The 27,893-nt window shown below is 42.3% G+C and overlaps 1 protein-coding gene across 4 annotated transcripts in view; it reads right to left on the reverse strand.

The window, feature by feature from the left end:
* Positions 1-1,970: 1,970 nt before the first annotated feature.
* Positions 1,971-27,893, reverse strand: part of scn4ab (sodium channel, voltage-gated, type IV, alpha, b) — a 48,177-nt gene continuing 22,254 nt past the window's right edge. For 2 of the 4 annotated variants that reach the window (XM_040045326.1, XM_040045327.1), the window contains exons 2-31: positions 26,494-26,672; positions 26,273-26,410; positions 24,168-24,286; positions 23,986-24,075; positions 22,828-22,956; positions 22,390-22,481; positions 21,961-22,233; positions 21,824-21,887; positions 21,595-21,736; positions 19,688-19,888; positions 19,511-19,619; positions 18,304-18,542; positions 18,103-18,174; positions 17,922-18,023; positions 17,446-17,802; positions 12,584-12,785; positions 12,251-12,492; positions 11,964-12,063; positions 11,660-11,814; positions 9,796-9,969; positions 8,412-8,534; positions 8,040-8,324; positions 7,812-7,865; positions 6,172-6,309; positions 5,987-6,091; positions 5,624-5,894; positions 4,876-5,497; positions 4,632-4,776; positions 4,476-4,553; positions 1,971-3,381 (exon numbers count right to left, since the gene is read on the reverse strand). In XM_040045326.1, coding sequence (XP_039901260.1) covers positions 3,031-3,381; positions 4,476-4,553; positions 4,632-4,776; positions 4,876-5,497; positions 5,624-5,894; positions 5,987-6,091; positions 6,172-6,309; positions 7,812-7,865; positions 8,040-8,324; positions 8,412-8,534; positions 9,796-9,969; positions 11,660-11,814; positions 11,964-12,063; positions 12,251-12,492; positions 12,584-12,785; positions 17,446-17,802; positions 17,922-18,023; positions 18,103-18,174; positions 18,304-18,542; positions 19,511-19,619; positions 19,688-19,888; positions 21,595-21,736; positions 21,824-21,887; positions 21,961-22,233; positions 22,390-22,481; positions 22,828-22,956; positions 23,986-24,075; positions 24,168-24,286; positions 26,273-26,410; positions 26,494-26,625 — 5,304 coding nt within the window. In that variant the 5' untranslated portion in view covers positions 26,626-26,672 and the 3' untranslated portion in view covers positions 1,971-3,030. Of the gene's footprint in view, positions 3,382-4,475; positions 4,554-4,631; positions 4,777-4,875; positions 5,498-5,623; positions 5,895-5,986; positions 6,092-6,171; positions 6,310-7,811; positions 7,866-8,039; positions 8,325-8,411; positions 8,535-9,795; positions 9,970-11,659; positions 11,815-11,963; positions 12,064-12,250; positions 12,493-12,583; positions 12,786-17,445; positions 17,803-17,921; positions 18,024-18,102; positions 18,175-18,303; positions 18,543-19,510; positions 19,620-19,687; positions 19,889-21,594; positions 21,737-21,823; positions 21,888-21,960; positions 22,234-22,389; positions 22,482-22,827; positions 22,957-23,985; positions 24,076-24,167; positions 26,411-26,493; positions 26,673-27,893 lie in introns of those variants that run through there. The other 2 variants (XM_040045325.1, XM_040045324.1) reach the window with 2 other exon arrangements.

Genomic DNA, 27,893 nt, shown 5'->3' on the forward strand with positions numbered 1-27,893 from the left:
ACTACAACCCTGACGGGTAGACCTGGAGATATTAAAAAAAGGGGACATCAGCCCATTGGTGAGAACAGAGGCTTTCAGCCCTGTGTCTTAACTCATCTACAAAAATTATCACCAATTCCAAATCTTGACAATGCGGTGAATAAAAAACTCCATTCAACCCTGTCAAAAGGGTTTTTCTATAAAAAAAATAATGAATGAAAATGCAACCCCCGTTTTGACTTTAAGATTTTCAATATCTTTTTCAATATGTTTATTTTCAATAAACTGACATTTGTTCAGCTGCTGAAAAGAGTAAAACAGCACAGAAACTAATAAATAGCTGACCTGAATATTTATGTTATTACATGTACTGAAAACAAGATGTAACCGAGTGGAAAAACACGGTCAGATGTTTGTAAATGTATTCACAGCGGTCAGTAATCACGCAGGAAACTGAATTTATTCAACACTGCATGAAAGTGAGAAATCATAGAGAGACTGGTCTGAGGCTGTGCAGGGACGTGTTTTCTCATTAATGACGTTTTTTTTATCATCTTTTATTTAAAAAACCCATAAAGTTTCAATAACGTTTCTTCAAAAAACACCAAACTCTTTGATGTAAGTCTCTGTCTGACGAGGAAGAGTTCATCCGAAGAGTTGACAGCAGCTCAGATTAGAGCTAACAACAGCAAAACCAGCCGAACATCAGCTGCAGGAGGAGACCAAGGAGAAAGACTTGCGCCTCTGTCTTCGATCGCCTTTCCCGCTTGTCAAATGTGACGAAGGAAAGAGAAGTTTGGTGATCCCAATCTAGCTGCTTCTTACTGTGATGTTGACATATAGCTGCCAAATGTCTGAAAGATGGACTACAAACAGATTATCTTACATGCTTTACCCAATCTGTTGTCTGCTAGATAAATTTCATTAGATAATAACTGCAAATAAACGGGAGAAAACAGCTTGTAAAGGAAATCCTTTTCAAATGAGATTCTCTCCCTGTTGCAGAGATGATCCAGAGTAACTCCTCATTCATTTGGGATTTCTGTGACTGCCATCAGATTCATCCATGATCATCCTAAAGGCTGAAACACACCTGACAAAGCTCCTGCAAACCGAGCTGAGAGCAACACTTTATTAAAACTCTTCCTTTTTATTTCTTTTACAGGCCCGTCTTCAGATTTCAGTCAGTAGTTTATTAATGAACATTAACACGACCCAAGTGGAACGGTGTTGGTTTATCGGGCTGGGACAGAAAGCTGTTCATGATTATTAATGATCTGTGTGTGTGTTATAAAACTGTCACTGTGTGACCTTCCTGCAGCTTCAATATTTAAACTGTCAGGAAATAAACTCATTCATCTTAATTAGCATCTTGTCTCCATGGAGATAGAGACGCAGTGAATATGTGAGTGGCCTTGAGCAGAGACCAGGTGTGCACTGGATTCATTCTGTAATCAGTCAGAAGATTATAATGTCACCCGATGCATTTTATTAACCACTGAACTGGTTGCTTGTGCCTCGTGCTTTTATTTAGAAGGGGCTGTAGCAGAGTAAGTCCAGCAGGGGGCGACAGAGTAGAAACTTATTCTGTCAACAGTTTACTGCTCACATGATTAAAATAGATTTGAAGTCATTATCGGTAAGTGCAAACAGACTAACCTTAAATTAGTTTAATTAACAGTAAGTTGAAGACCCCGCCCCCGGGCAATGCTTTAAAGGTTCAGACTGGGTTCAAGTTCAGGGTCAAGGTCCTGGGAAGTCCTCACAAACACCAGAACACGTGTGTGTGTAGATGTGTGTGTGTGTGTGTGTGTGTGTGTGTGTGTGTGTGTGTGTGTGTGTGTGTGTGTGTGATCCTTGGTCAGCTGTTGCTCTTCTTGTCTTTCTCTTTGAACTTTGGCCATTTAGACTCGACAGCAGCTGTCGCCTCTGAGCCAGACAGGAAGAGAAATCTGAAGGTGTGAATACTTAGCGTCCAGGTGGAAGCGCAGTTGCGAATCGGAAAACTTTATTGATATGTACAGATATAAACGTCATGACAACACTTACAGAAGCTTTGTTTTACTGCAGGTCACAACTATCCTCCATCCAACTGACCACTCAGATGGCTGAGACTCATCCACCACATGAAGCAAAAGTTTCTTAACAACAAGAAGACAGTTTGACAAAGTTCACCTGCAAGTGAAGTCTGTAAAAAAACAACATAAATGTATTTTGAGAAGAGACAAAGGTTTTAGGATCACTGAAACTCAGCAGAGTCCATAAAAAGAGAAAAAAGAAATTACTTCTCTTCTTCTTCAGTGAATAAACACTGTTTACATCACAAAAACAGCCTGTTCCTATTGGCTGTCCATTTTCAGTGTAACAGTTTTATTTCTTTTCATTTCCAGGTACATGGACATGTTTTATTAAAAAGGTGTGCAGCAGTCTTTGAGGGGTGTTTGCTTTTATGTCATTAGTGTGTCAGAAATGTTCACCAATCGGGAACAGTGTCAGCACACAGCAAACAAGCTGCCTCAGCCAGTAAAACAACACTTCCCGTTTTATCAACTCTGCAGAAGCTTTGATTTTGCATAAAGAAAGCACCTGCAGCTGCATTCAACAAACTGGAAGTATTAAGAACTGGGAATACAAACAACTTGTAGGTTGAGTCTTTTGTTGATGAAATGTTAATTAAATAGGTAAACATGTGGTTATATTTGAACTACTTTAACCAGAACTTCTTCACCTGCTAACATGCTGTACTCTCATTGGCTGTCAGCTCTTAGGTTCAGGTTAGTAGCACATGCCTGTTATGAATTAATGAGTACTGTCTCAGGCAGTTTCAGATACAATCTCAAACACATCCATCATAACATTTGAGTCGATCGAGGTGACTCAGAAACAATCAATAATCAGGGTCACCTGCAAAGTTTGACGTCACACAGGGCATTAACCATGGTGTTAACCTCTGAACACACTGGAAAAACAGAGTCTCTGCTGAGTTTGTAGAAAGAACGCCAGCTGCAGCTTCCACAGGTGAGAGGAGAAACTGGAGGAACAGGTGTGCTGTCACACGACAGATTCCCTCAGGTTCTCATCTTGAACAAACTCATGAGTGCTGCACGGCGGGGCGGCGCGGAGAACAAACTCGCTCTGAAGCTCTACCCGGGTGGGATGCACCTGACCTGAAGCCGTCTGCTCGTGGCTGCCGCTGTACGGCTGACTCAGTCCTTTAGAAAGAGTTGCTTCTGTCTCTGGTGGCTTGTCCTGTCGTCCGTCCAGCTTCTCTCCGTATTTGTAGGATACCCGTTTGACCTTGCCCCGCTGAAGGAGGTGCTTCCTGTACGCTCTCTGGATCACTGTCGCTGCTACCTCTTCCTGTTTCCTCCGCAGAGTACTGCTGATTGGTTCGTATGACTCCTGTATGTCATAATGATCACAGCATCAGAGACAAATAATATTTCTGACAAGCTGTCAAAAATGTTTTTGACAGCTTGTCAGAAACTGAATATGAACAGATAAAAATGCTGCTCTGTTACAAAAACACTGAGCTTGATCTGCTGCATGTTCACCGACACATGAAGAGCCCACGAATCGCCTTCTAAAGATGTCTCTTCATTTCCCATCAGGACAGAAATGTGTTGTGGCCATTTTTGTTGAATTCTTGTGAATCACAATTTTTATCCATTATAACATACTTAAGCTATTTCGCTATTAAAGTCTGTAATTAAAAGTTTTAATTTTGGAAAAGTTGTTTGGACCCTCGCATTAACTCAGAGCATGCTTGGTGGAAATGTTTTCCTTGTTGTCAGCTGGTAAGACGGGAGCGTTTTTAAAATGATTTTTTGACCACTCTGTGAACTTGTGGAATTAGTTGTAAGTTGTAAGTTGTAAGTAAGAAAAGTTGTAAGAAATGATTTGGTTCATAATTTTGCAAGAAATAAACAGCATATATTTTTCAAAGAGTCACGTTGGAAGTGCGTTCTGAAACAAACCACCTGCTGCCACCTCAGGCCTTTTCTTGGATTATTCTGTTTGGAAGCTTAAAAGGCCGTGACACAGAGATTAACCATCTTAACCTCATTAGACACCAATCCTAACTCTAACTCTGGTTGCCAGAACATGTAAGTTTTGATTTTATGAGATTGTTTATCTGGGTCTTTGGTCTGACCAAAGAACATTCATTCTGACTGACACATCAAACATACTTACGTTTTTTGCATTTTTTTCTTTTCTCCAAAGATTTCTCCACAGATTCATTTGTCACTTGTCATTTACATATATATGAGAGCTTTGTGTGACCGTTAGACATCTCAACATGAAATAAAAATTTAGACAAGCTAAGCATGAAGCTAAGCTATAAACAGGTCTCAGATGTAATAACAGCTTCTACACAAATTCAAAGCAGTACTGAAAGGAAACCAATTACTGGTACCTAAATATGCCCATGTGCAAACTCTCCCAAGAACTGTACATGACACTGGTAAAGACTTTATGATAGAATAGAACAGAACCTTGGATGGGTTGTTGGCTGTGAACTTGTCTTCCATGTTGCCTTTTAGAGCGTCCATGGCCCCGGAATCACCTAAAACCTATAAATGTAATATAATATAGTATAATATAATAAAGATCCAATAGAATAAGCTGTAAATGTGAGCAGGTGAGGTTACCTGTGCAGTGAGAGCAAGCAGTATGTCCAGACAGTGCAGCTTTTCTCCGGGTACCAAAGGCAGGTCCATTTGGATCAGGGTGGCAGCGTTGGGTTTGGGAATCCTCAGAGGATCCTGCAGAGCATCGCAGAAGTCTGACAGCTCACTGAGGAACACATTAGAATCCACAGAACTTAACTCTTACAGGTCTTTAGAGAACACCACATCTCAGATTAGAGCCAGACTAAAACACAGGTGGACTCACCTGTAATGTATGAACTGTGAGGCATCGGGGTCAAACTTTTCCCAGGTTTCATAAAACATCTCAAAGTCATCTTCACACAGTGGGTCGCTGCTCTCCTCTGTAGCTACATTGAAGTTCTCCAGGATGACGGCAATGTACATGTTAACCACCACCAAAAAGGACATGATGATGTACGTGGTGAAGAAAACGATGCCTAATGCTGGGCTGCCGCAGTTCCCTCTGACAGTCGTTCCTGGGTTTTCAAAGTCTGGGTCGCAGTCTGGGGGCGTGTTCATGATGGGATTTAGCAGACCATCCCATCCTGCTGATGTGGTGATCATGAAGAGGCAGATCATGCTGTTTCCAAAGTTCTCAAAGTTAAATATGTCGTCAATCATCGCTTCCTTCTTCACGTAGGCAAAGTTAGACATACCAAAGATGGAGAAAATAAACATGATGAGGAAGAGAAGGAGACCAATGTTGAAGAGAGCAGGAAGGGACATCATCAAGGCAAAGAGCAGCGTCCGGATCCCTTTGGCTCCACGAATAAGACGAAGGATTCGGCCAATACGAGCCAATCGGATCACACGAAAGAGCGTAGGTGATACAAAGTACTTTTCTATGATGTCAGCAAGGAGAAGGCCTAAAGGAAGGAAGGAAAAAAGAAAGAAGGTGGAAAGGGAAAAGAAAGTATGAGATTCTTCTATTAACGTGTGAATTAAAAAACAAAAATATTAAATATTGTCAGTTTCCTCAAACATGGATTCACCTGCAATGGAAAGTATAACCACCACAAAATCAAAGATATTCCAGCCGACGGCAAAGTAGTGCTGCCGCAGAGCGATGATCTTTAGACCGCACTCTGTGGAGAAGATGATGATGAAAACAAGGTTGACCCAGTAAAGGATGATTTCTTTGTCCTTGCTCTGCTCATCTGTTTCCACCATCATAGTCACCATGTTGAGACAGATCAACACCATGATGAGAACGTCAAAAAAACGTTGGGTCACCAAGTCAAAGACCAGACCCTGAAACTTATTCTGGACACAAAAAATAAAGGAACCATTTAAATCTTGCTCCATCCCAAATGTTTAAATCCTGTTTTCTGCTCACAGGGAGTAATCAAACTGACCTCAGGCCGTGGGATAGGTTTCTGAGGTGTCTTAGAGCCCAGTTTCTTCATGGCGTTGTAATACTTCTTCTGCTCCTCTGTCATGAAAATATCACCTCCTCCCATGTAAAGAAAAAACAACACACAGTCAGCTGGCAAATAGAAATCCAGTAATAAATGATTGATGTCAGTGAGTAAAAACCTATCTTAGCTTTCTGCTGGTTGAAGTTGTCTATAATGACTCCGATGAAAAGGTTGAGGGTGAAGAATGAGCCAAAGATGATAAAGCAGACGAAGTACAGGTACATGTACAGGTTGTCCTCATACATTGGCTGGGACTCCACCTACACTCCCAAGAATGTAACCATGGTAACCAAGATAAAGGTTAGGGTGAGAATGAAAACTGTTGAGTGATGTCATTCTCTGGGGACACTATTTCAGGGGTTAGGGTGTTGCCATCAGTGTTGGGAAGGTTACTTTTTAAATGTATTCCACTATAGATTACATGCCCCAAAATGTATTTTGTAACGTATTCTGCTACTTTACTCAATGAGAGTAACGTATTCTGAATACTTTGGATTACTTAATATATTATCATGCTTTTTACAACTACATGAATGTCCTATTGCTGTGTGATTTATTACTATTACTGAAGGTTACTTGTCACACCAACTAGATGTTTAAATCTTAATATAAATGAGTAACAGTAGGTGGACATTAGGTAAGGCTGCACTTTTTGCAGCGATCTCGTATAGAAAACTATTCCACGCGTATATAAAACAGGTCCGCGGCTCCGAACCGTAGTAAAGGGACCTCTGGCTAATACGTCGGGTTCGTGTCGGGCTCGTAGCTGAAAACTAGCTTTACTTTGTTGTCTGGGTCGACTTTGCTAGCGAGAGACAGAGAGAGGCGTTGAAAGGCTGCTCCAACAGAGCTTATTGTTTCAGAGGAAAACACGAACACAGTGTACAGTCGAGTCTTAATAGCTTACTTACAGCTGGGCTCGTCAGGCACTCTTTTTGGCTGCAGTGGTTATTATTATATTTACATGCTTCCAGCTCCCGTTTCTGCTCGATGACAGCTCGTACCTTTCCTTTTTCTCCCTCCTCGCGCTCACAGACACATAACGGGTATGGCAGTCCATTCTCCCTGCAGCACAGGCTACACTGCCCATCAGGCTACATTCTTTAGGGCTATGACTGTAACACTCTGCTATTGCATTCATATTAAATCATTTTTTGAATAATACATTTTAAAATAATATTTCTTCACGTTATTATGTGGACCACAAGTAGAGGTGACATGGGCCGCGAGATAGAGACACAGACATTTGAGCCTCATAATGCGTGTTTTGTTTGGGTTTCCACCGGCGTGGAATTACCAAAAATAGAGAGAGCATAGCCAAACATATGAAACAGGAAAAGACCGCCATGTAATCCATTTATTTCAACAAAGTAACTGTATTCTGAATATCATCTTTTAAATAGTAACTGTAACAGAATACAGTTACTCATGTTTTGTATTTTAAATACGTAACACCAGTACATGTATTCCATTACTCCCCAACACTGGTTGCCATTAGATATCTGATTTCCTTTCCCGCCTAAAGGGCATTGTTTAGGAATCCAACAAAATGAAATAAGCTAAATTGTTGTGATGGCTTAAATGTTTTTCTTAGGTTTACCCGACTAACCACAATAACTCAGAAGCAACGAAACGTTCTGACATGAAAAATTCCTGTCCCTTTCCGTCAGACTTCATTTTTAAATACACAAATCTGCTCACAAGTAGGAGATCTGTGCATCGGTATCAGCACAGTCTCAGTAACCGTTTCAGTACAACTGACCTCTCTTGAGTCTACTGCTGCATACATGATATCCATCCAGCCTTTAAATGTGGCCTGAAAGACAAAAGTCCTGAACATCAGTTTCAGTTGTTCATCTACTGCAAGAATCAGCAGGTAAAGACCCACAAAACATCATGACAGCAATATCTGATCAGTGAGGTCAGTAGAATTATTCTGTATTGATCTATTGGGTTATTTCTCTGTGAAGTCACAGGTATTCAGACTAACCACTTGCAGCAGAGACAGGTAGCCCATTCCAACATTGTCGTAGTTGATCTTCAGGTTCTTCCAGTGGACCTCAGTGAAGTTTTCCTGAATCAGAGCCAAACACTGGGTCTTGTTGTCAACCCTCTCAGGGAGAAACAACTCCTCCGATGTCTCATTGAAGCAGTAATAAAACTTTCCTGCAAACAGGTTCACGCCCATGATGCCGAAAATCAGCCAGAAGATCAGACACACAAGGAGGACGTTGAAGATTGATGGGACTGCTCCAACCAGAGCATTAACCACCACCTGCAGTGAGAAAGCAACCAGTCAAACACAAATTCACTAGCACCCTGAGACCCTCTTGACAGGGTTGTAGACATGTGCTAGCCCCACCTTCATCCCCTCAAAGCGGGAGAGGGCTCTCAGGGGCCTCAGAGCTCTTAGGGTCCGCAAGGACTTGATGGCTCCCAGCTCAGAGTATCCCAGGATATTTGCTGTTAGCGACACCAGAGACACCTGAAAGACAAATGACACTGGTGGTGAAGTCAGAGTACTAATGTCCTCCTAAAGTAGACTGTTACGCCACAGGGTGTGAGGACCCCAGAATAAACACTTTGTTCTGATTTAAAACAAGCTGTGCATGAACAGAAGTTTATATGAAATATTCAGATTTATTAGCAGTTTAGACATGAACCTGGAGGAATGGAAACCTGTCCTTATTACTGTGGTGGAGTCTCCCTAATGAAGCTTATGCACAAGTTCAATAAGGAATATCTGTAGTCACATATCTGTCTGTTTTCCCGGCATTGCGGCTAATCTAGGCTTTCATTAACTCTCCCACACTGTGCAGCTGATTTTGACATCACTGCTCTAGTCCAGTCATCTTTTGTCCAACCTTCTTCAGGCCAATCAGCCTTTGCTGTGGGTACTATACTATAAATCTCACTGTGTACCCACTCCATTGCAGACCCCTTGGTACAACCCTCCTCCTCCCCATCACCACCTCTCATAACTCAGCCTCCATTCAAGTCTCCATCTTCATTTCCACCACCAGCGTCAAGATTCCTAGGGGTCCAGCCCTAATCCCTATCACCAGTGGGATTCCGTTCTGCTGTGATGGGCCATTGTAGTCGAACCACCAAATACCTCAAACTGAATTCTGAACATCAATAAATTATGTTCAAATCCTTCTAATGATCTCTCCTTATTAAACTATATGCAAGTGTCTGGGGAGACACCGGGGAGCCATGGACATCCATGTTTGTGTCTGTAGAAACCCTCGTTGTGTTTAAAATATGTGGAGGTAAGGCAGAGGTCTTTAGCTCCACTCCAGTGGAGGGGTGGTGCCGCGGGCTCAAGGGGCAGTGCCAGGAAAGCTAAGTTCCAGGTGGCGGAAATTAGGTTGATGAACTCTTTTCCTTTTTTTAGTGACATCGGGGACTGGCAGACGAGTGTGAAGTACATGAAGCATTGTGTGTTTAACTTAAGCTGCAAAAACACTAGGAACAGTGACTGAATGCTGTGTGGGTCAAATAGGCAGACTGTTGTTGATTCAGTGAAATTTAAGTAGAATTTTTTACCTCCCGTGTTCACGTTCCTGTTTATAGAAATTAGTGCACATTTAATGAGATGAAAAGTATGTAATAATTTAAAATAAGCAAACAAAAACAATCTTAATTTCTATCTGGGATGTTTCATAATGTCTGTCAGTTGTATCATAGAAAAACAAAAGATAAACATCAACAGCATCTTTGGTAATCATCCATTCTGTTCTTACATCTACAATGAGGAAGTCAAGCCAGCACCAGGCGTTGGTGAAGTAGGTCTTGAATCCATAGGCGACCCACTTGAGAACCATCTCCACCACGAACACGTAGGTGAACACCTGATCCGCATACTCCAGGATCGTCTTTATGACCCGACGCTGCTCATTGTAGATATCTTCAAAAGCCTGTTTTCAAATCAGCTTTAGTCACCACATGGAAAGGAGTTCACTGTGTAGTGCATCCGCTTGTAGAGTGATATTTATTAAAATAAACCAACACAGACATTTTCAACAAGATTAAAGTGCTTTCTACACTTGATAGACACAAACAGTTTTATACTGCTTTAGTTTATTCCTCTGATAATTTTACCAAACTCATTTGCTAAAATACAAAAAAGTGGCTCAACAGTAAAGGACTTGGTTCTTTTTGTCTTAAATGGCGAGTTATTTTTTAAAAAGGCCTCCATTCTGATCACACCAAAGAGCTCACAGGTCACTTTGGATTGTATCTTGCAGGTATTTTCAGGTAGTTCCAGGTATTCCAGGCAAAGGTATTTTCAAGATTAAGATGGTATTTCTCTTCATGGTGCCATCACCATCAGTTTGCTGATGGTGATGGCACCATCAGAACACTTGTTACAAACACTAAGAGTTTATCATGTCACTCACTCAGGCATTCAAACCTGACCTCTCGGTTAACCTGTCACTTAAATTCTGAGTTTATTTAAAGCCTAATCATCTCAAATGAAAAGGAGAATGGAAGTGCAGAATAATCCGTTTCTGAACAAGAAGTTCCAGTTGCACATTTTACATAGTGAAAAAATAAAGTTTGAACCTTACCCATTTTTGTACACTGCTCATAAAAGTTAGAGGACCACTGTGAAAACACATTAGTCCTCAGTTGGAAAAAAACCACACTGGATATCTGTACCGATAAGAGCTGGGTAATGTGTTAGGAGTGAAAGGATGCCACAATGTTTGATAGAAATTAAAATGATCAACCTACATCAAGCGTGTCGAACTCCAGGCCTCGAGGGCCGGTGTCCTGCAGGTTTTAGATCTCACCTTGGGTCAACACACCTGAATCACATGATTAGTTCATTACCAGGCCTCTGGAGAACTTCACGACATGCTGAGGAGGTCATTTAGCCATTTAAATCAGCAGTGTTCGATCAAGGACGCATCTACAACCTGCCATCCCAGACCTACCTACAGACAACATCCTGAAAATCTAACTAAAAAAAAGGATGCAGCAGGCTGGTCTATTTTGCTGAAATTTTATTGCAGCAACCAACAAATGGCACTCTGTAGTTTGTGTTGTATGCATGGGTGACAATGTCAGAGCCTCTTTCTGATAAGATGATGCTAATGGACAGTCTGAGGTGCCACCTGGCGGCGTTGGATGGATTGAAACATAACGTCCCGGTTGTGTTCTATCACATTTGGGTTAGGCAAGCGTGTGGGCCAGTCAATTGTTGATCCTCTAGTGTTCCAGGAACAGTAATTTCAATAATACGAAAGCAGCTTGAAACTGAGCTTCATAAAAGTTTAATTGACTTGATGCTGAATGCTGATTAAAAGGTGTTTCTTTGAGTTGTCGTGTGTTCATGTAGGGGTATTTGTTATATCTCACCTGTAAAACCTGAAGCAGACATATTAGTAGCCAACATGTGCTTGCCCACACTGTCTCCACAGGTTAGTAATCACTGTACAAATACGAACCAGTCATTTCTGACCTGCTCAGTCACATGATCAAAACAAACCAATCAGCACTGAGAAAACTGAGCAGCAATCAGAATTATGAGGATTAATAAAACAAAAATATTACAAGCAGAACAAAACATAAAAAACTCAGAAGAAGAAATGAAGGTTTTACCAGAGCACCGCTGCTCAGCAGGATCATGAATATGATGAATGTCTCAAAGTAGTTGTTCTCTACAATAGTGAAACAAGTTCTCCTGAAATTAAACCAGACTTTCCCACGGCCCTGGGAAGTGTCTATGTCCAGGAGTGGACAGCCACTGTAAAACTCTGAAATATCAATTAACAAACAAATGCAGTGTTTGAATTGGCCAATGAAATCACAGCACACATTTAACTTTGCAGTCGGTCCACAAGGAACGCTTCACCTTATAATCACAAACGTTAATGTGTGTCTATGAACGCATGCATGTGCCTACTGTCGCTGCAGCAGTCCACAGGCGTGTTTGTTTCTTCATCTTCCTCCTTTGGAACTTCAGGACGAAAATCTGCAGTACTGCAGACTGATGACATGTCGCCCTGAACACAAAGAGAGCAGTTAAACTTTGATAAAGACAACACTAATACATAATTACTAAAACTAATCCAACACTAATGACATTAATACAGGAGCATTAAATTACCTGTGTTTACCTATACTAGCTACTGCATCATGCTGCTGTGAAAAAAGGTCCATAGAATAGAAAGGAACAATAACAGGGATTACTTGTGAGTACTTCTCTTCTCCATCCAGGTCATCTTCCTCTTCCTCTTCATTTTCACGTATGTCAAAGTAGGACTCAGCCTCGGCTATTGGGACCCGCAGGGATGCAATGGTATGGTAGTTACTGGTCAGGATGCCATGGTTAAAGCTAGAGGCTTTGTCATGGGGCTCTGGTTCATCTGAGGTCACAAAGGTCAAAGGTAATACCTCCTTCATCATTGTGTCGTCTTCCTCACAACTGACTGCTAAAGTAAATGGACATTAAATCCAATTTAAAGCTTTTTTTCTTTACACATAACACTAATAAACAATAAACATCTGAAACATGGCTTGTACCACTGGACTGGTCTTGGTTGACTTGTTTCTTATTTCTCACTAAAGCCCAGATGTTTTCCAGGATCCAGAACTTGGTCCAGGCCACAGCCTGGTTAATCCGGTTTATGGCGATTTGTAAATTGTTTTCTCCTTCATCTTCTGGAGCTGCTAGATTATCACCACTGAAAGAACTCAGCAACAAGGCCAGGAACAGATTCAGGACCTGCAACAAAAGGGAAAAGCTTTTGAAACAGATTCATGGCCTAAAATAAGAAGAAACTAATTTAGGAACACATTCAGAATGAAAAAATAACAGTTTTATCAGTGAATGCAAGACAGGCACTGCTTGCTCAGTAAAACCTATAAATCAATATCAATTAAACCAAAACATGAAAGCAGTCTCTTGCCTCACATCTCAGTGTTCTGTCACAAAGCTTCTCTCATTGCCTGTTTACGTCATCCTTTGATTTACTGGCATCTTGTGGGTGCATTTAGCTATCATCTCTGGAAGCAGATTTAAATCTACTTGGCCTGGGCTTGGCAAGCCTGTGGAGCTCCAAAGTCAGCTCAAATGAAGTTGGACTCGGCAGTGTCTGATGCAAAAAACTTGAGTGTGGTGAGAGCATGGAACAGCACTTTTGGACAGCCTCAAAGCAATTGTGGCAAGCTAATGTACAACTCATAATTCCTATTTATGTGTTTTTGTGGATTTGGAGAAGGCATTTGACCACATCCCTTGAGTATCCTGTGAATTTTGGGTTCCTCCTGAACCCAAAATTCAACAAATGAACAGACTCACTCTCCAGTATCCCGACATAGATACTGGAGAGTGAGTCCCAGGGGGTTGAGGAGTGTGATCCCCCTGTAGTTGGAGCACACCCTCTTTTCCCCCTTTTCACAAATGGAAATGAGAGGCACTGTCCCAGGACTCTACTCAACATTGCAAAGGCGTGTCAACCAAGAGAGCCTCACAACATCCAGAGTCTTAAGGAACTTAGGGCAAATCTTGTCCACCCCAGGGGCATAGCCACGGACCAGTTGTGTGAGTCATCAGACGGTTTATCAGAGTCGCCATGAGGCCGTCAAAAAGTGCTGTTCCATGGTCTCACCAAACTCGTCCCACGCCCAAGTTTTTGCATCAGCCACTGTCAGAGCCCAATTCGTTTAGCCTGCCAGCACTTGTCAGCTGCCTCTGGAGTCCCACAGGCTAACCAAGCCCAATAAGACACCTCCTTTAGCCTGACAGATCCCTTGATCTTCCGTGTTTCCCTTGCAGCCGTAGCCCCTTGCAGTAACCACAGCAATGGTGTGGAGGTGTGGAACATGATCTAATGGAACTCAATGTCACCAACCTCCATTAGAATGCCTTAAAAACTCCGCCAGAGGTGGGAGTTGAAGAGCTTTTGGATTTGGGCCTCTGTCAGACGTTCCTAGTGCACCCTCATGTTTGGGTACACCAGGTTTCAGAATCAATCAGAATCAGAATCAGAATACTTTATTGATCCCTGGGGGAAATTATTTTTTGTTACAGTGCTCCATTATAAACCAACATTAAGACAAGACAGACAATACGCTAACTAAGAATAGTACAATATATACATATATATACTAGGGGTGCAACGATATTCGTATCGATATTGAACCGTTCGATACAGTGCTTTCGGTTCGGTACGCATATGTATCGAACAATACAACATTTGTAATTTATTTTATCAACTTTCCTTCTGACGATGCTGTCTGTGTTGAGCGCTCAGTGAATCTGCGTTCGACTACTCCGCCTAGGCTGCACTGTGGAGCGCAGATCCACTGAGCGCTCAACACAGACAGCATAGTCAGAAGGAAGAGCGCAGGGCAAGCTAGCAAGACAGAAGTTAAGCTCTCCTTGCAACATGGACCTCCCCCACTCTCATTCAGATCTGGCGTTTGGAATTATTTTGGTTTTCATGTGACGTATGACCCTGAAGGTAAGCGAGTCATGGACTAAAGTAAAACAGTATGTTGGATGTGCCACGCAATGCTCAATTACATGGGTGGGAACTAGTGTGTTAACGCAGTTAGCTCGTTAACGTGTTGGCCGTCTAGCCCCATGCACGGGGCGATCGGCGGTAGCTCGTTAATGGAGATTTGCCGTGTTGTGGCGTTAAGGTCATTTCAACGAGATTAACCTGAAAGCACTAGTGGGAACACAACGAATATGACTGCACATTTACGCCGACATCATCCTAGTGCAAAGACAAAAACAACAAGCATGCTACTAACTTTAGCCGAGTCATTTAGGCAGCTGTTAGCACATGATTCTCCTTATGCTGCTGAGAATATAGCCCAGAAGAAGCGGATAGTATAGCTTTTATTTTGGAAAGAGACATTTCTCTGTAATAAACTCTCTTTTCCAAAGATGAGTGATTCCTCAATCAGATACAGGGCTTGCAATATCGCTAGCCCGACGTCCTGGAGCTAGCGATTTTTTCAGTCGGGCTACCAAAATCTATCTCTTCCCTGCCCGTCGGGCTATTGTAGGAAGGAAAAATATATGTCAATGCTTTTGCATTCTTTCAGAAATGTAGCTGGGTAATTATGTCATTGGCATCGGTGAGCCACTGTCAATATGTGACATATTGAAATCGCGTTTGAATTTGCGCTTGTTTTTTGCTTTCACTTTGCAATCGTGCGAACTGTGTATAAAGAGCGACAGCACTGATCTGTGAGTGATGATAATTTGTGCACCAATTCCTCTGACATCGTCTTATTAATCGTTAGCTTACTATGCAAACATGACAAGTGAAATCTCCCGCAGCAAGCTTAAACATGTGAGAGGTTGATCGCGCAGAGAATCGCTGAGCTTATGTGAGTGCGTGTGTAAAAGCAGCAGGATATATATTTTAGTTCTGCTGAGCCAAATAAGACAGGTCAGGGTGAAGAAGTGACAGCCAAAGAAAAGCTTACCACAAAACGGAGAAGTTATGACAAATCAGACTATAAGGCAAAAAGAAAGTGCAGCTTTATGGTTTCATGGACAAAATAATTTCTGTGGCTGCAATATGACGAGCTAAATAACCAGGGCTGCACATAAGTGGTCCGCAGGTGCGCATTCGCTGTCAAAATAAAAAACACGCACAAGGGTTAGGGTTAAATTTAAAAACTGTACCTTTGAGTTAAAATATATATTTATAATTTTAATAAATGACAAATTAAAAAGGCATCAACATTTTTTTGTATCGAAAAAATATCGAACCGTGACATCAAAGTATCGAACCGAACCGAACCGTGAATTTTGTGTATCGTTGCACCCCTAATATATACCGTAATTGTCGGGCTATAAGCCGCTACTTTTTGCACAAGCTTTGAACCCTGCGGCTTTTAGTCAGGTGCGGCTTTTCTATGGATTGTCCATGAGCGGATTTGTTTTGTTTGTTCCGCTGTTGTACGGCACTACGTTGCCTGGCGGAAGGATCGGGGTTCAAGAGTGGTATGTTGGTCACATGTCCATCCGCCAGGCAACGTAGTGCCGTACGAAGTAGCGCGAAAAACAAACTTCAAAGTAGCACTACGCGTTCAGCTGGAGGCGTGGATGATGAGCGGCGACAAACTTGCGAAAAGCAAGTTATGCCCAACTCCACCACTGGATTCTGACAGCGTGGAAAAGTGTGAAAACATCCACGATCACCAACCAATTTCGAAGGGCTGGACTGCTGCCTGATGGAGAGGAGCCTCTTCAGAGGGTGTTCGACTCTGACACTGACAATGAGGATTTCTTTGGTTTTGAAAGTGACAACGAAGGAGAGAAGCTGAGAGTGGATGATGAAGCCACCCTGAGCCTGTTCGTTTCCGACACTGGAGGAGAGGACTTTGGTGGTTTTAGTGCGCAGGAAGAAGAGAAAGATGGTGGTGAATGACTGACTTTTCTTCTTGTTAAAGCTGTGTCACTGCACCTGAGCCTAAAAGGTAGTCTGAATCTATTTTTCTGGTGTGCTGTAGGTTATTGTTATGTACTACATTTGTTACTCATTTATGAAGCACAGTACATGTTTCGTACTTGTAATTACCACTACTTGTACATATACCCTAAAAGGTTATGCAAATATGTACCCATAACTTGTTTTTCAAAATATTAATAAAAGTGGTGTGTCTCCAAACAGCCATCTCTTTCCTGACAATTCGATTTGTGCATATTCTCTTACATATGATAAGTCAACATTGAAACACCTGCGGCTTTTAGTCAGGTGCGGCTAATGTATGTACAAAACAGGATTTTCCCCTGATTTTAGCTTGTGCGGCTAATATTCAGGTGCGCTCTGTAGTCCGGGAAATACGGTACATACATACATAAGTCACTCATAAATAAATAGCTGGAAAAGAAACGTGTAGTTGTAGCAGTAACCAGTGTGTTAAGTGGATGCGTTGTACAGGGAGATGGCCACAGGCAGGAAAGATTTCCTGTGTCGTTCAGTGGTGCTTTTCGGTAATCTCAGTCTCTCACTGAACGTGCTCCTGTGACTGACCAGCATGTCATGGAGTGGGTGGGAGGTGTTATCCAACATTGTCTTTATCTTGGACAGCATCCGCCTCTCCGACACCACCTTGTCCATTTGTTTAGCATCTCAACACCAGTGCACCAATGTGCACCAATGTGCATGACAAATATCCTTGGGCAAGATACTAACCTCAGGTTAATTTCTGATGCATCAATGCATGTGAATGTTAGATATGGAGCATGGAAAAAAAAACTGCTGTGAATGGTTGATGAGGCTTGTGTTAAAACAAAAACGCTGGTTTTATCGTCTTTGCTTGCCTTTCTGTAAATGTCACCATATACCTTTGACTTTCAAAACCTGAAACAATAAGAAACAGATTTAGGAAAAAGCACTTTCTAGTCAGATACTCACCACCAGGTTTCCAATAACCAGGACCATCATGAAGACAATCAGACACATGGTCTGATCCGACACCTCCATACAGTCCCACATGGTCTCGATCCACTCACCGCACAGCACCCTGAAGATAATGAGGAAGGAGTGGAAGAAGTCATGCATATGCCAGCGAGGAAGCTCACAGTCCTCTGCAATGCGACAGACGCAGTCTTTATAGTTCTTCCCAAACAGCTGCATGCCGACGACAGCAAAGATGAAGACAATGATGGCAAGAACCAGAGTCAGGTTCCCAAGAGCCCCCACCGAGTTCCCGATGATCTTTATCAGCATGTTCAGGGTTGGCCAGGACTTGGCCAGCTTAAATACTCGCATCTGTAAAGGTGAAGAGGCATGTGAGATAAGGATGAGAAGACAGACTAGCACTAATATCATTTTTCATTCACTTTCTGAGTAAGTGATGATGGTAATGACAATGATGATGATGCACTGACCAGTCGGAATGAGCGTAACACTGATAGGCCCTGAACGTTAGCTAATCCCAGTTCAACCAGACTCATGGTGACAATGATGCTGTCAAAGATGTTCCAGCCCACCTACAGCCATGACAAAAAGTACAAAAATGTTACTATAGGAACAGTTGTGAATCATCAGTAAACAAAAGCAAAGTCTGACCTGGAAGTAGTAATACGGGTCCATGGCCAGAAGCTTAAGGACCATTTCAGCTGTAAAGATACCTGTGAAGACCTGGGGGTTTAGAGGTGAGGGGTCAGACATCCAAATATGTTAAGATCTTTACTGTGTTTAACAGAGTGTAACATTCATGTGAGCTGAATGCATCTAATCAGGATCACATTGTATGACTCTATCACTGACCAGATTCCCAACACTCAGCAGCTCCTCAAACTCCTCTGTCATTGGATAATGCTCCATAGCCATGAAGACAGTGTTGAGGACGATGCAGATGGTGATGGTGAGGTCCACAAACGGATCCATAACAATGATGAAGAGCCACTGCTTGAGCCATCGCCAACAGCCACAACAGTTCCACTTCAGGAAGATGTCAGCGAACACATACCAACATGGAGGACACGGCCTCTGGTCATCCTCAAATTCTGAAAGTCACAGCTGATTGGTGAAGCATGAGCTTTATTGAGATTTTCTCTAAAGGTCCAGATGTGCACATATCACATACAAATGTCACAGACCAATTAAATGGGATTTATGCAGTGTTCATTGTAAGACAAAGAGCTTCACAGAGGTTATAAGTACAGTAAAGGCTTTCTGTTTGTGTTATGCTTTTGCCCTGCATACTGTCACAAGCCAGAGATCAGAAGTCAAGCGAGATTGTTTAAAAATTTAGACTGAATTTCTATCTCCAGGTGAAGAAGGTTAATTTTCATCTCCCTTGTTCTTGCTGTAGCTATTACTCATTACCACTGTGGTTTAAATCTCTCCTCTGGAGTCTTTGTTCATTTCACCTTCTGCTGCATAGCAGTAGCTCAAAGTTAAATTCAACCTTTGGTTTAACATGTTTCTGCTGTTTGTGGGAAATACATGAAAGCTGCAATTGATTTGAGCTCATTAATGTGCCTATAAACATTTTAGACCAAATGTATTTGAAAGCAGCTGAACAATGACTATAGACATTTATGAACATTGGAGATGATGCTATTTGGACACTGTAGGTTGGTATTTTCAGCTGCAGCAGCTGTGATTTGAGACAGATGGATGATTGAACCCTCATGTTTATCTGAGTTTATGCTAACTTGGGACTCACTGAGGATGGATTTCGTGCCTCCTTTCACTTTCAAGCCAAAGATCTTTCACGTATAAGGCCAGGTGTTAACCACTACACCACAGAGCCACTGAACACTGTTAGTATAGCACAGAGATTTTACCAGAGACTTCAAAATGCTTTTAAAGAGACTTTACATAGGGACCATTCAAATGAAAACGACCAGCTGCGTTTTTCCCGCAAGGTGCTCGACGTCTACCTCTGAACAGTTTGACCTGGTTGGTCATAATGATAGGACATCCCACAGGCTCTGTGTTAGAGGTAACATGACACAGGTGTATGTACCTTCCATTGCATCGTGCTCTAGCTTGTGGCTGTTTAAATCTGTAGATGAATTTTTCTTCTGCAGTGTTGGGTCTGCATCCTCTAACAGCTCTGCCGTCCTGGTTGCCTGCTGTAATAAAACAAAGATTCAGCTGTGTTTAAATGATCCTGTGCAAGTTTTCATGCCTGTGATCAGACCTCCTCTTCTCTCCTCTTCAGCGCCTCCAGGATCTGAGCGTACTCCTCCTCCTTCTGTTTGGCTTCAGCGATGGTGGCTTGATTCTGCTCGGCGTACGCCATGGCGACCACAGCCAGGATGAGGTTAATGAGGTAAAATGACCCGAGGAAGATGACGACCACAAAGAAGATCATGTAGGTTTTACCGGCGGCTCGCAACGTCTGCATAGAAACAAAAGAAGGACAGGTGGGCGGAACTGCTGTATGTGCTTTGGCTCTTGGTTTGTCTCATAATATATAAGATGTATGACACTGTTGCCCTGTTTATGTTCTCATTTAATTCTGCACTCATTTATTTTGTGTTTATTTGGTAAAATGGTAAATGGCCCTTCTCTGTGCTGACGTCACACAGGTGTATTTGTTCTCTTTATGATGTTTATATCTACAGTTATGCTGTTTCAAGCTGTCAAATATTTCAAACGTCACACAAATATTTTTCATCCTAAATTCTGAGAAAGTTAGAAACCGAATGAAACGTAACATGGCAGTGCATCATGGGAAGTCACGAAACAGACTGTATCTCAAAAATGGATGTAATGTCCAAATGCCATCCCTCAGTTCTCCATATGTTTCTTCCAAGGAGCCAGATTGTCTTGTAATTTAAAAAATTCTCTTGACCAATAGTTTTTCACGTTTTTTCAAGCTTTTTCAAAGTTTTTCTTTTTACATTGGATGTTTTTTCATCCATTTTTAATCCAGTCCTTGTCCCTGACCATTTTCAAATGAAATTTTTTTCTTGTGTGTATTGAGCCTCTGAACTCTGACCTATAAATCAAAGCTCTTTACTCAAGGGACAAACCAATGTTGTGGGAAACAGAGTGAAAAGCCTGAAGTATGCCAAATTACACGTGAACTGAAGTGAAAATCAGTCACGACAGGTCTGATGGAGCTACGTAATATTTTAAATCATCATCAGTAGAGTAGTCATCGGCCAGAAGTTTCCATCCACTCATCATGAGCATGAATCTCGTAGTATTTTAGGGCTTTTGATGGTATCGGTGAACTGCAGTGAAGGATTGTATGTCACACATCATGAATCACTTTAAAAAACAAGAATTGGATGCAGAGGTTTGTGTACATACAGGCTGACACGCACACACACACACACACACACACACACACACACACACACACACACACACACACACACACACAAATTTAAATTTGATTGTATTCGATGGTTTGGGCCCCAGGAAGACATGAAACCACTGTTGTGGAGGCTAATGGGGTTCCTTACAAATGAATAAACCTACAATAAACACACACCCACAGACAGACACATTATATTGATAAAGAGAGCTGATTTCCCCCATACTGGCTTCTCTTCATTAGCTCCCTGTTTACCCTCTCAAGGCAGGCGTTGCCGATTTGCAACAGTTAAAAACTAACAACCTGATTACCCCACATTCATATTTTATGAGTTTTTTTACTCAGAAGTACCACTGCAGGACTTGGTTGTGCATTAGCAACAAAAAGTTTAATTTGAGCCTGAGAGGGTTAAATTTATTATGAATTTAAAATCCTGCTCCTCACATACAAGGTCTTAAACAATCAGGTCCCATCTTATCTTAAATGCCATAACACCATCCTAATAGAGCATTTTGCTGTTAGAGTGCTCTCTAATATTGTAGGGTGTCGATTTTCAAGTGACTTGAGATAATTGGTGTGAACTGCTTCTATCCAAACATCAGTTTTCATTAGGAAAGAGTTTAGTGAACTCAAAAGCCAGTTAAGTAGTCGGTTTACTTTCTCGCAGAGACCAAATGGCTCCTGATTGATTGGAAAGTATGCAGCTTTTTCTACATGGAGGATGTGTCCATTTTTACAGTTTGTGGAAACAGCCTATAGTGGACCGGCGAGTTACTGACCAGCTGGAACAGATTTTCCCAGAAGTCCTGAGTCATGAGTCTGAAAAGAGCCAGGAACGCCCAACCGAAAGTGTCGTAGCTGGTGTAGCCGTAGTTTGGGTTTCTCCCTGCCTTCATACAGACGTAACCATCCGGACAGACCCTGGACACATTGTTGTCATCATCTGTGCTCATGTTAACGTTACTATTATTGCCATTTACTATTATTTGTATCATTATGTTGACATACCCAGCATCAGAGCTGTTTCCACACAGCAGAGCATCAGCATGACCAGGATAGTAGTAATGGTTCTCTGTGACAGACAGACTGGGGTTACAGCTATGTTCTTCAGAGAAGCTTAATCCTAACCCTTAAAGTATTCCTACCTGGGTTGTTGATGTACTCGTAGAAGTCAAAGTTACTGCTTCCCGTGTTGTTGCTGTAAGTGTCATTGCCATAGAAACTGGTGTTAAGATTACTGTCTGACGTGTGGTTGCTAAGAAATGGTGGTGGCATCAGGACACATTTTTGCCTCAGGTTTCCCATGAAGAGCTGAAGACCAATCAGAGCGAAGACACTGAGGCAGAAAACTGTCAGAATCATGACATCAGCAAGCTTCTTCACTGATTGGATGAGAGCTCCAACAATTGTTTTCAGACCTGCGGATTGGATGGGTGTTAAAGTCTAATCACAAACATCAAAGTCATCACTACAGGGAGACGAAAATCGCTGAAGTTTGTTTGGTGGTTAAACACGTTTTTTGTTTTTTAGGTGCACTTAGCATCCAAAATCCAGTCATGCACACACACACTGACCAGGGATGACGGTAATCGTTTTAAGAGCTCGAAGAACTCGGAATGTCCTCAATGCCGACACATTTCCCAAATCCACAAATTCCGTCAAATATCTGGAATAGACACATCATCAACACCTTCATCTCTTATCATCGTCACTATTTTCATAATTTTTTTCACCTTTGTAATCATTCTAATCATCGTCACTTGCATCATCTTCCTTTAATTACTAAATGTTGTTTGAAATTTAACTATGAAGATGGAATATAAATAGCTTCCATCTAAAATAAAATATTTTGCTTTTACAGTTAAAGCTGCTTCTGAGGCTTCTTTTTTTCATTTTGCCAAATAAAATGAAATAAAATTACATCTTAATGAAAAAGCACCGTTTACAAAGCCAGTTATTTTATGAACCGTATGCTGTCTGATTAATACATCAAGTGTATGATTGATTATTACGCCATGCTGATGACCATGAAGTCCAGCCAATTCCACGGGTCTCTGAGGAAGGTGAAGTCTCCGATGCAGAATCCTCGAGACAAAACTTTGATAGATGCTTCAAATGTGTAGATGCCTGTGAACACATATCTGTTCAACAAGGAAACAGAGAAAATAAAAAACATAAAACTCATATCAGCAGGGTATTATAGCAGCACAGCAAAATCCCCAACTGGACTTAACACTGGATTTCTGACCATTACATATGTCTGTGTAGGTATCGGTCATCCAGGTCATGGTGGAGTTTGGAAAGAAAGTGACAGTTTTGTGAGGACATTTCACCTCTCATCACCTGACCATCTCACTCAGCTGATCAGGTTGGCTTGTATAGCAGGTACTAGTGATATTGTGTACATGATGGATGCATCACGTCACCCACTTGTTTTCTTATTCTCATGTCTCCATCACTCTGGAACAAGGTAAACCTGTACTCATCAGACCAAGTGACCTTCAGCACCCAGTCCTTGTGCTTTGTAGCAAACTAAGAGTTGCCTTCACATATATGCATGCTCTTACTTTCACGATTAAACAGGATTTCCTCTGCTGAAGTTTTACAATATGATCAGGATTTTTTTCTTATCACATTTCATGGAGGGAAATGAGAGTTTACATATATTCTTCCAGCAGAAATCAGGTTGCAGAGTGAAACGAGGAAAGTAAAGGAGAGCTGTGACACTTAATTATGATTTAAATCAAAGAAACTTTGATTCAGTTAGTTTAATGTTTGATTATTGTTTTTATGGTACTGTAACCACGTGCCTGGGGCGAACTAAAAAACCAAATGACCAAAGCTGCTGAGACTAAGAATTGCTGCTGGAATACAAGAAGTCAAAAGAGGGAACGTGGGTAGTCCAAGGGTTTTTTCCAAAACATTTCCCTCAGAGCACTTTTTCCAGCTGTTGCAGGATCTTTCTCTCAGCTTTCTGAGAATCTCTGTGCTCACTGATAAACATGTCACGTGGTGTCATAGAGACATCTGCAGAGACCCACCCACGATTATACTCCAGGGTCTCAGACAGCCACAAAACATGAAAAAAACCCCACACAATAACCTGAAACGTGATGTCACTTTAGAGAGATCGTGTGTGTGTGTGTGTGCGCGCGCGTGCATGGACTCACTCGACTGTCTTGCTCCATGCTGGTGGGTCACTCATCGTCATAAACGCACAGTTGGTCAGAATCGTTACCATAATGAACAGACTGAATAAAGTTTTATTTGTAAGAAAAAAAATGTCATCCTGTTGTCATAAAGGCATACTGTGACATTATGCAGGTAGGGTGTAAACTATCGTAAAGGATATGAATGAATGAGGACCTTGATGGCTAAGATCCTGAGTGGGTTGAATGGACTCAGCAGGTAACAGGCGGGCTCAGCATTAAACCTGTAGATCACGTTTCCTTTACTGAGCACAATGAAGGTCTGCAGAGAGACAGACAGGTGAGACACAGGTGACAGGCAGACAGGTGGTATGGTGTTTCTCACCATCAGTATCAAATGATAACATGTAGACTGGTTGGGTAAAGTCCCACACAACCTCAAATATCCTCGAGAGGATAAAGAACTGGTCCATTGTTTCAACCATGACAAAAACTGCTCCTCCTGAATCCAGTGTTCTAGTAACAAATGAACTCTTGTCTCTGGTACCCTGACATAAACAATTCCAGGAAAACTCAAGACGCTGTATAGGTGGAGCATCCACCCTCCAGTTCTCTTTCATAATGATGGGGACCACCTTCCCAGTCTGCCAATCCAGAGGAACCATCCCAGAGCTCCACATTGTGCTGCAGGTGTGTCAACTAGGAATGCCTTACTACTCAAGCTTTTCACAATGAGTACCACCTCATAAAATATATGGCTCTTGGAGTACTATCCTTATCAATTACATTAAAGTACAGTAGTATTGGCCTAATAAACACCACATACAGTTTACACAGACAATTTTCTTATGAATGTTATTTATTTTAACTGTCATAAACAGGATGTGACGAGTGATAATAATAACAACTGTACTGCATTAAACCATTCACAGCAGGTGGAATATCCGATCATTAAGTGATGACCTGATGAATCCTGCTTCTGGGTCCAAACTACTCTGCATTTATTAAGGCTGTTGTGTTTTTAGCGTGTTCTCTTTGTATCTTGTTTTATTTAATCTGAAACAGTCAGTGATCACTGTCGGCCTCTCTCGGATTTTACCATTACTATTCATTTTTTAAGCTCAGTTTTTAAAACCTTACAATGTAACTACAGCCCAGCCCATGCAGCAGTATGTTAATGACTAACCTTCTATTGCAGTTGTTCTCCTGACTGAAAATTGGTCCATTAACAGCATCCTGCCATGTGATTACATTTGTTCCTAACCATCGGGAACCCTCTTTGTGTGGAAAAAAAATTGCATTCGTCCTCCAACTTCAGTCACTGCTGTTTGGTTTTCTGTCTTCATTTACGTTGACAGTGAGAGCACTGCTGGCTGCGAGGGTTTACCACTCACTTGCAGAAGAAGCAGATCGCATTCTCCTGGCTACCAGGAGCTTCAGCATCCAGGCGATAGTTCCCGACTTACTGACGACATCACCCGTGCCCCCACCAATTCTCCCGGGGCCTCCAACTCATCGATGGTGGCTGGGAACGTGGCACCCCGGCACCGCAGAAAAGGGCTGTGTTTTTACCATTAGCGTGACTGCCCTACAACATCCAGGGCTTTTAGAAACTCATGGTGAACCTAATCCACCCTAGGAGTTAGGCCTCCAAGGAACTGCTTAACTGTGTCAGTGACTCACCTCTAGTAATAGGCTAACTAAGCCCAATTCCTTCCCTTGTTCTCAGACTCTGCTAGCTCTACAGAAGCTATGCCAATAGGATTCAGGATGCCCTCAAAGTATTCCTTTCTATGACCAACTCAGCTGAAGTAAGCAACAACCCACCCTGCTATAAACAGTTTAATTCGAGCACTTCTTTCCCCTTGTGAGATTTTGCTTCAACTATAGCCTGAGTTCCCCTTGGCCTGTCGGTACCTGTCAGCTGCCTGTGGAGTCCCACAGGCTAACCAAGCCCAATGGCCCAGTGGCTCTATTCCCCTCTGGTGTCCACAATGTTGATTAGGGATCACGAGAGGTATCAACCGCTTTGCAGCTGCATCTCCTTGCAGCAGCCTAATCAATGAAGGTGTAGAACATTTCCAGCACACCCCCATGATATATTTGGGTGTGCCAGGTGTGTCTGGCATCTGCCCCTGCTACCTGATCCAACTCACCACCAATTGGTGATCAGTTGGCAGTTCAGCTCCTCTCTTCACCTGAGGGCTCAGAACATATGGCCGTAGATATGATAATACAATTACAGAAATGTGTTGTACACTTATGGACATCCTTATGTTCAAACATATATTTCTTTAAACAAAAACACCTTCTTTGACTGGTAGAAAGGATCCAACTCCTCCAGTGGGGTGTTGAGAAACTCAGGAGGTGGGTCTCCATATATAAGGGGAAGAGGTTTTCCGGCCTCCAGGTCACTGGCTGGTTTAGGAAGATCTTCCTCTGCAATCTGTGACACAGCCAGAGTATGGATTATATGTTTTCAGAGTCCTGATTACTTATCCTTAGCTGATCAGTCAGTATATTATATACCTCAATGTTGTTCTCCTTTCTTATTTGACATTCCTTTTCTTCAGCTTCATGGCGCTGTTGGATTTCCTCCAGTGATGCTGGTGTGAATCGTTTAAAAATCTCTGAACCAATAGGGGGCAAAAGAGGTGCCATGTTGGCATCATGCAGAATCTCCTGAACTTCCCTAGTTCACCTGTCACCTGTAGGGAAAGAAAATGCAGGGGATTTAAGCCCTTCATTAGAAAGGAGCACCATGATGTCACGGTGAAACTAACTAAAAGCGAACTAAGTCAAACAAGAACCACAAGAAAAATGTGACTGTGAATAAAGTGTGAATAATTACGAGAATCAATCAGAAAGTTCACTGGTAATCTTAAATGACGTGACTATTAAAAGTACGTTCTACCTTCCTGGAGCGTTTAAATGTTGTTCACCGCGATGGGCTCAACACTTTCTCTCATATTTTAGAGTCTTTACCTTGGGCCGGAGCTTCCTGCCATCATGTGGTAGTCATAAGTAAAGCTGAATCAAAACTACAACATTAAATCAGAATGCAGTATCTCACTATACTTCACTTGATGATGTCAACGTGTTTACGGAAGCGGTTGTGGGATTCATCGGGAAACTAGCGGATGATACCGTGGAGACAAAGACTATCACAACGTTTCCCAACCAGAAGCCATGGGTGGATAAAACCATCCGCGACGCTCTGAGATCCCGCACCGCTGCCTACAACACGGGACTCACGACGGGGGACATGGACCCGTACAAAGCCGCGTCATATAATGTGCGGAGGGCGGTGAAAGAGGCGAAGCAGCGCTACGGGAGGAAACTAGAGTCACAACTCCAACAGAGTGACTCTAGGAGCCTGTGGCGGGGACTAAGGACAATAACGGACTATAAAGCACCAACAACCGGTATGACGAACGCGGCCGTGACTCTGGCAGACGAGCTGAACACTTTCTATGCTCGCTTCGAGGCTGCAGCTAAGGACTCCAACAATGCTAGTGTTAGCGGCGCTAACGGCTGCAGACAGGAAGATACTGCCAGCACCGGAAACGTGCTCGTCATCTCCGAGCATGAAGTAAGGAGAGCCTTCAAAAGAGTGAACACCAGGAAAGCAGCAGGACCAGACGGCATCCCAGGTCGTATCCTCAGAGACTGCGCATACCAGCTAGCTCCTGTGTTCACTGAGATATTCAACATCTCTTTATCTCAGTCGGTGATCCCCACATGCTTCAAAGAGTCCATCATTGTTCCTGTCCCGAAGAAACCCCACCCTGCTTCTCTCAATGACTATCGCCCTGTAGCCCTCACCTCAGTAGTGATGAAGTGCTTTGAACGCCTGGTCAGAGACTTCATCATTTCTTCACTACCAGACACACTGGACCCACTACAGTTCGCTTACCGTCCAAATTGTT

This window comes from Simochromis diagramma, unplaced genomic scaffold (assembly GCF_900408965.1).
Source record: "Simochromis diagramma unplaced genomic scaffold, fSimDia1.1 OVJJ01000055.1, whole genome shotgun sequence".
NCBI classification, from domain to species: domain Eukaryota; kingdom Metazoa; phylum Chordata; class Actinopteri; order Cichliformes; family Cichlidae; genus Simochromis; species Simochromis diagramma.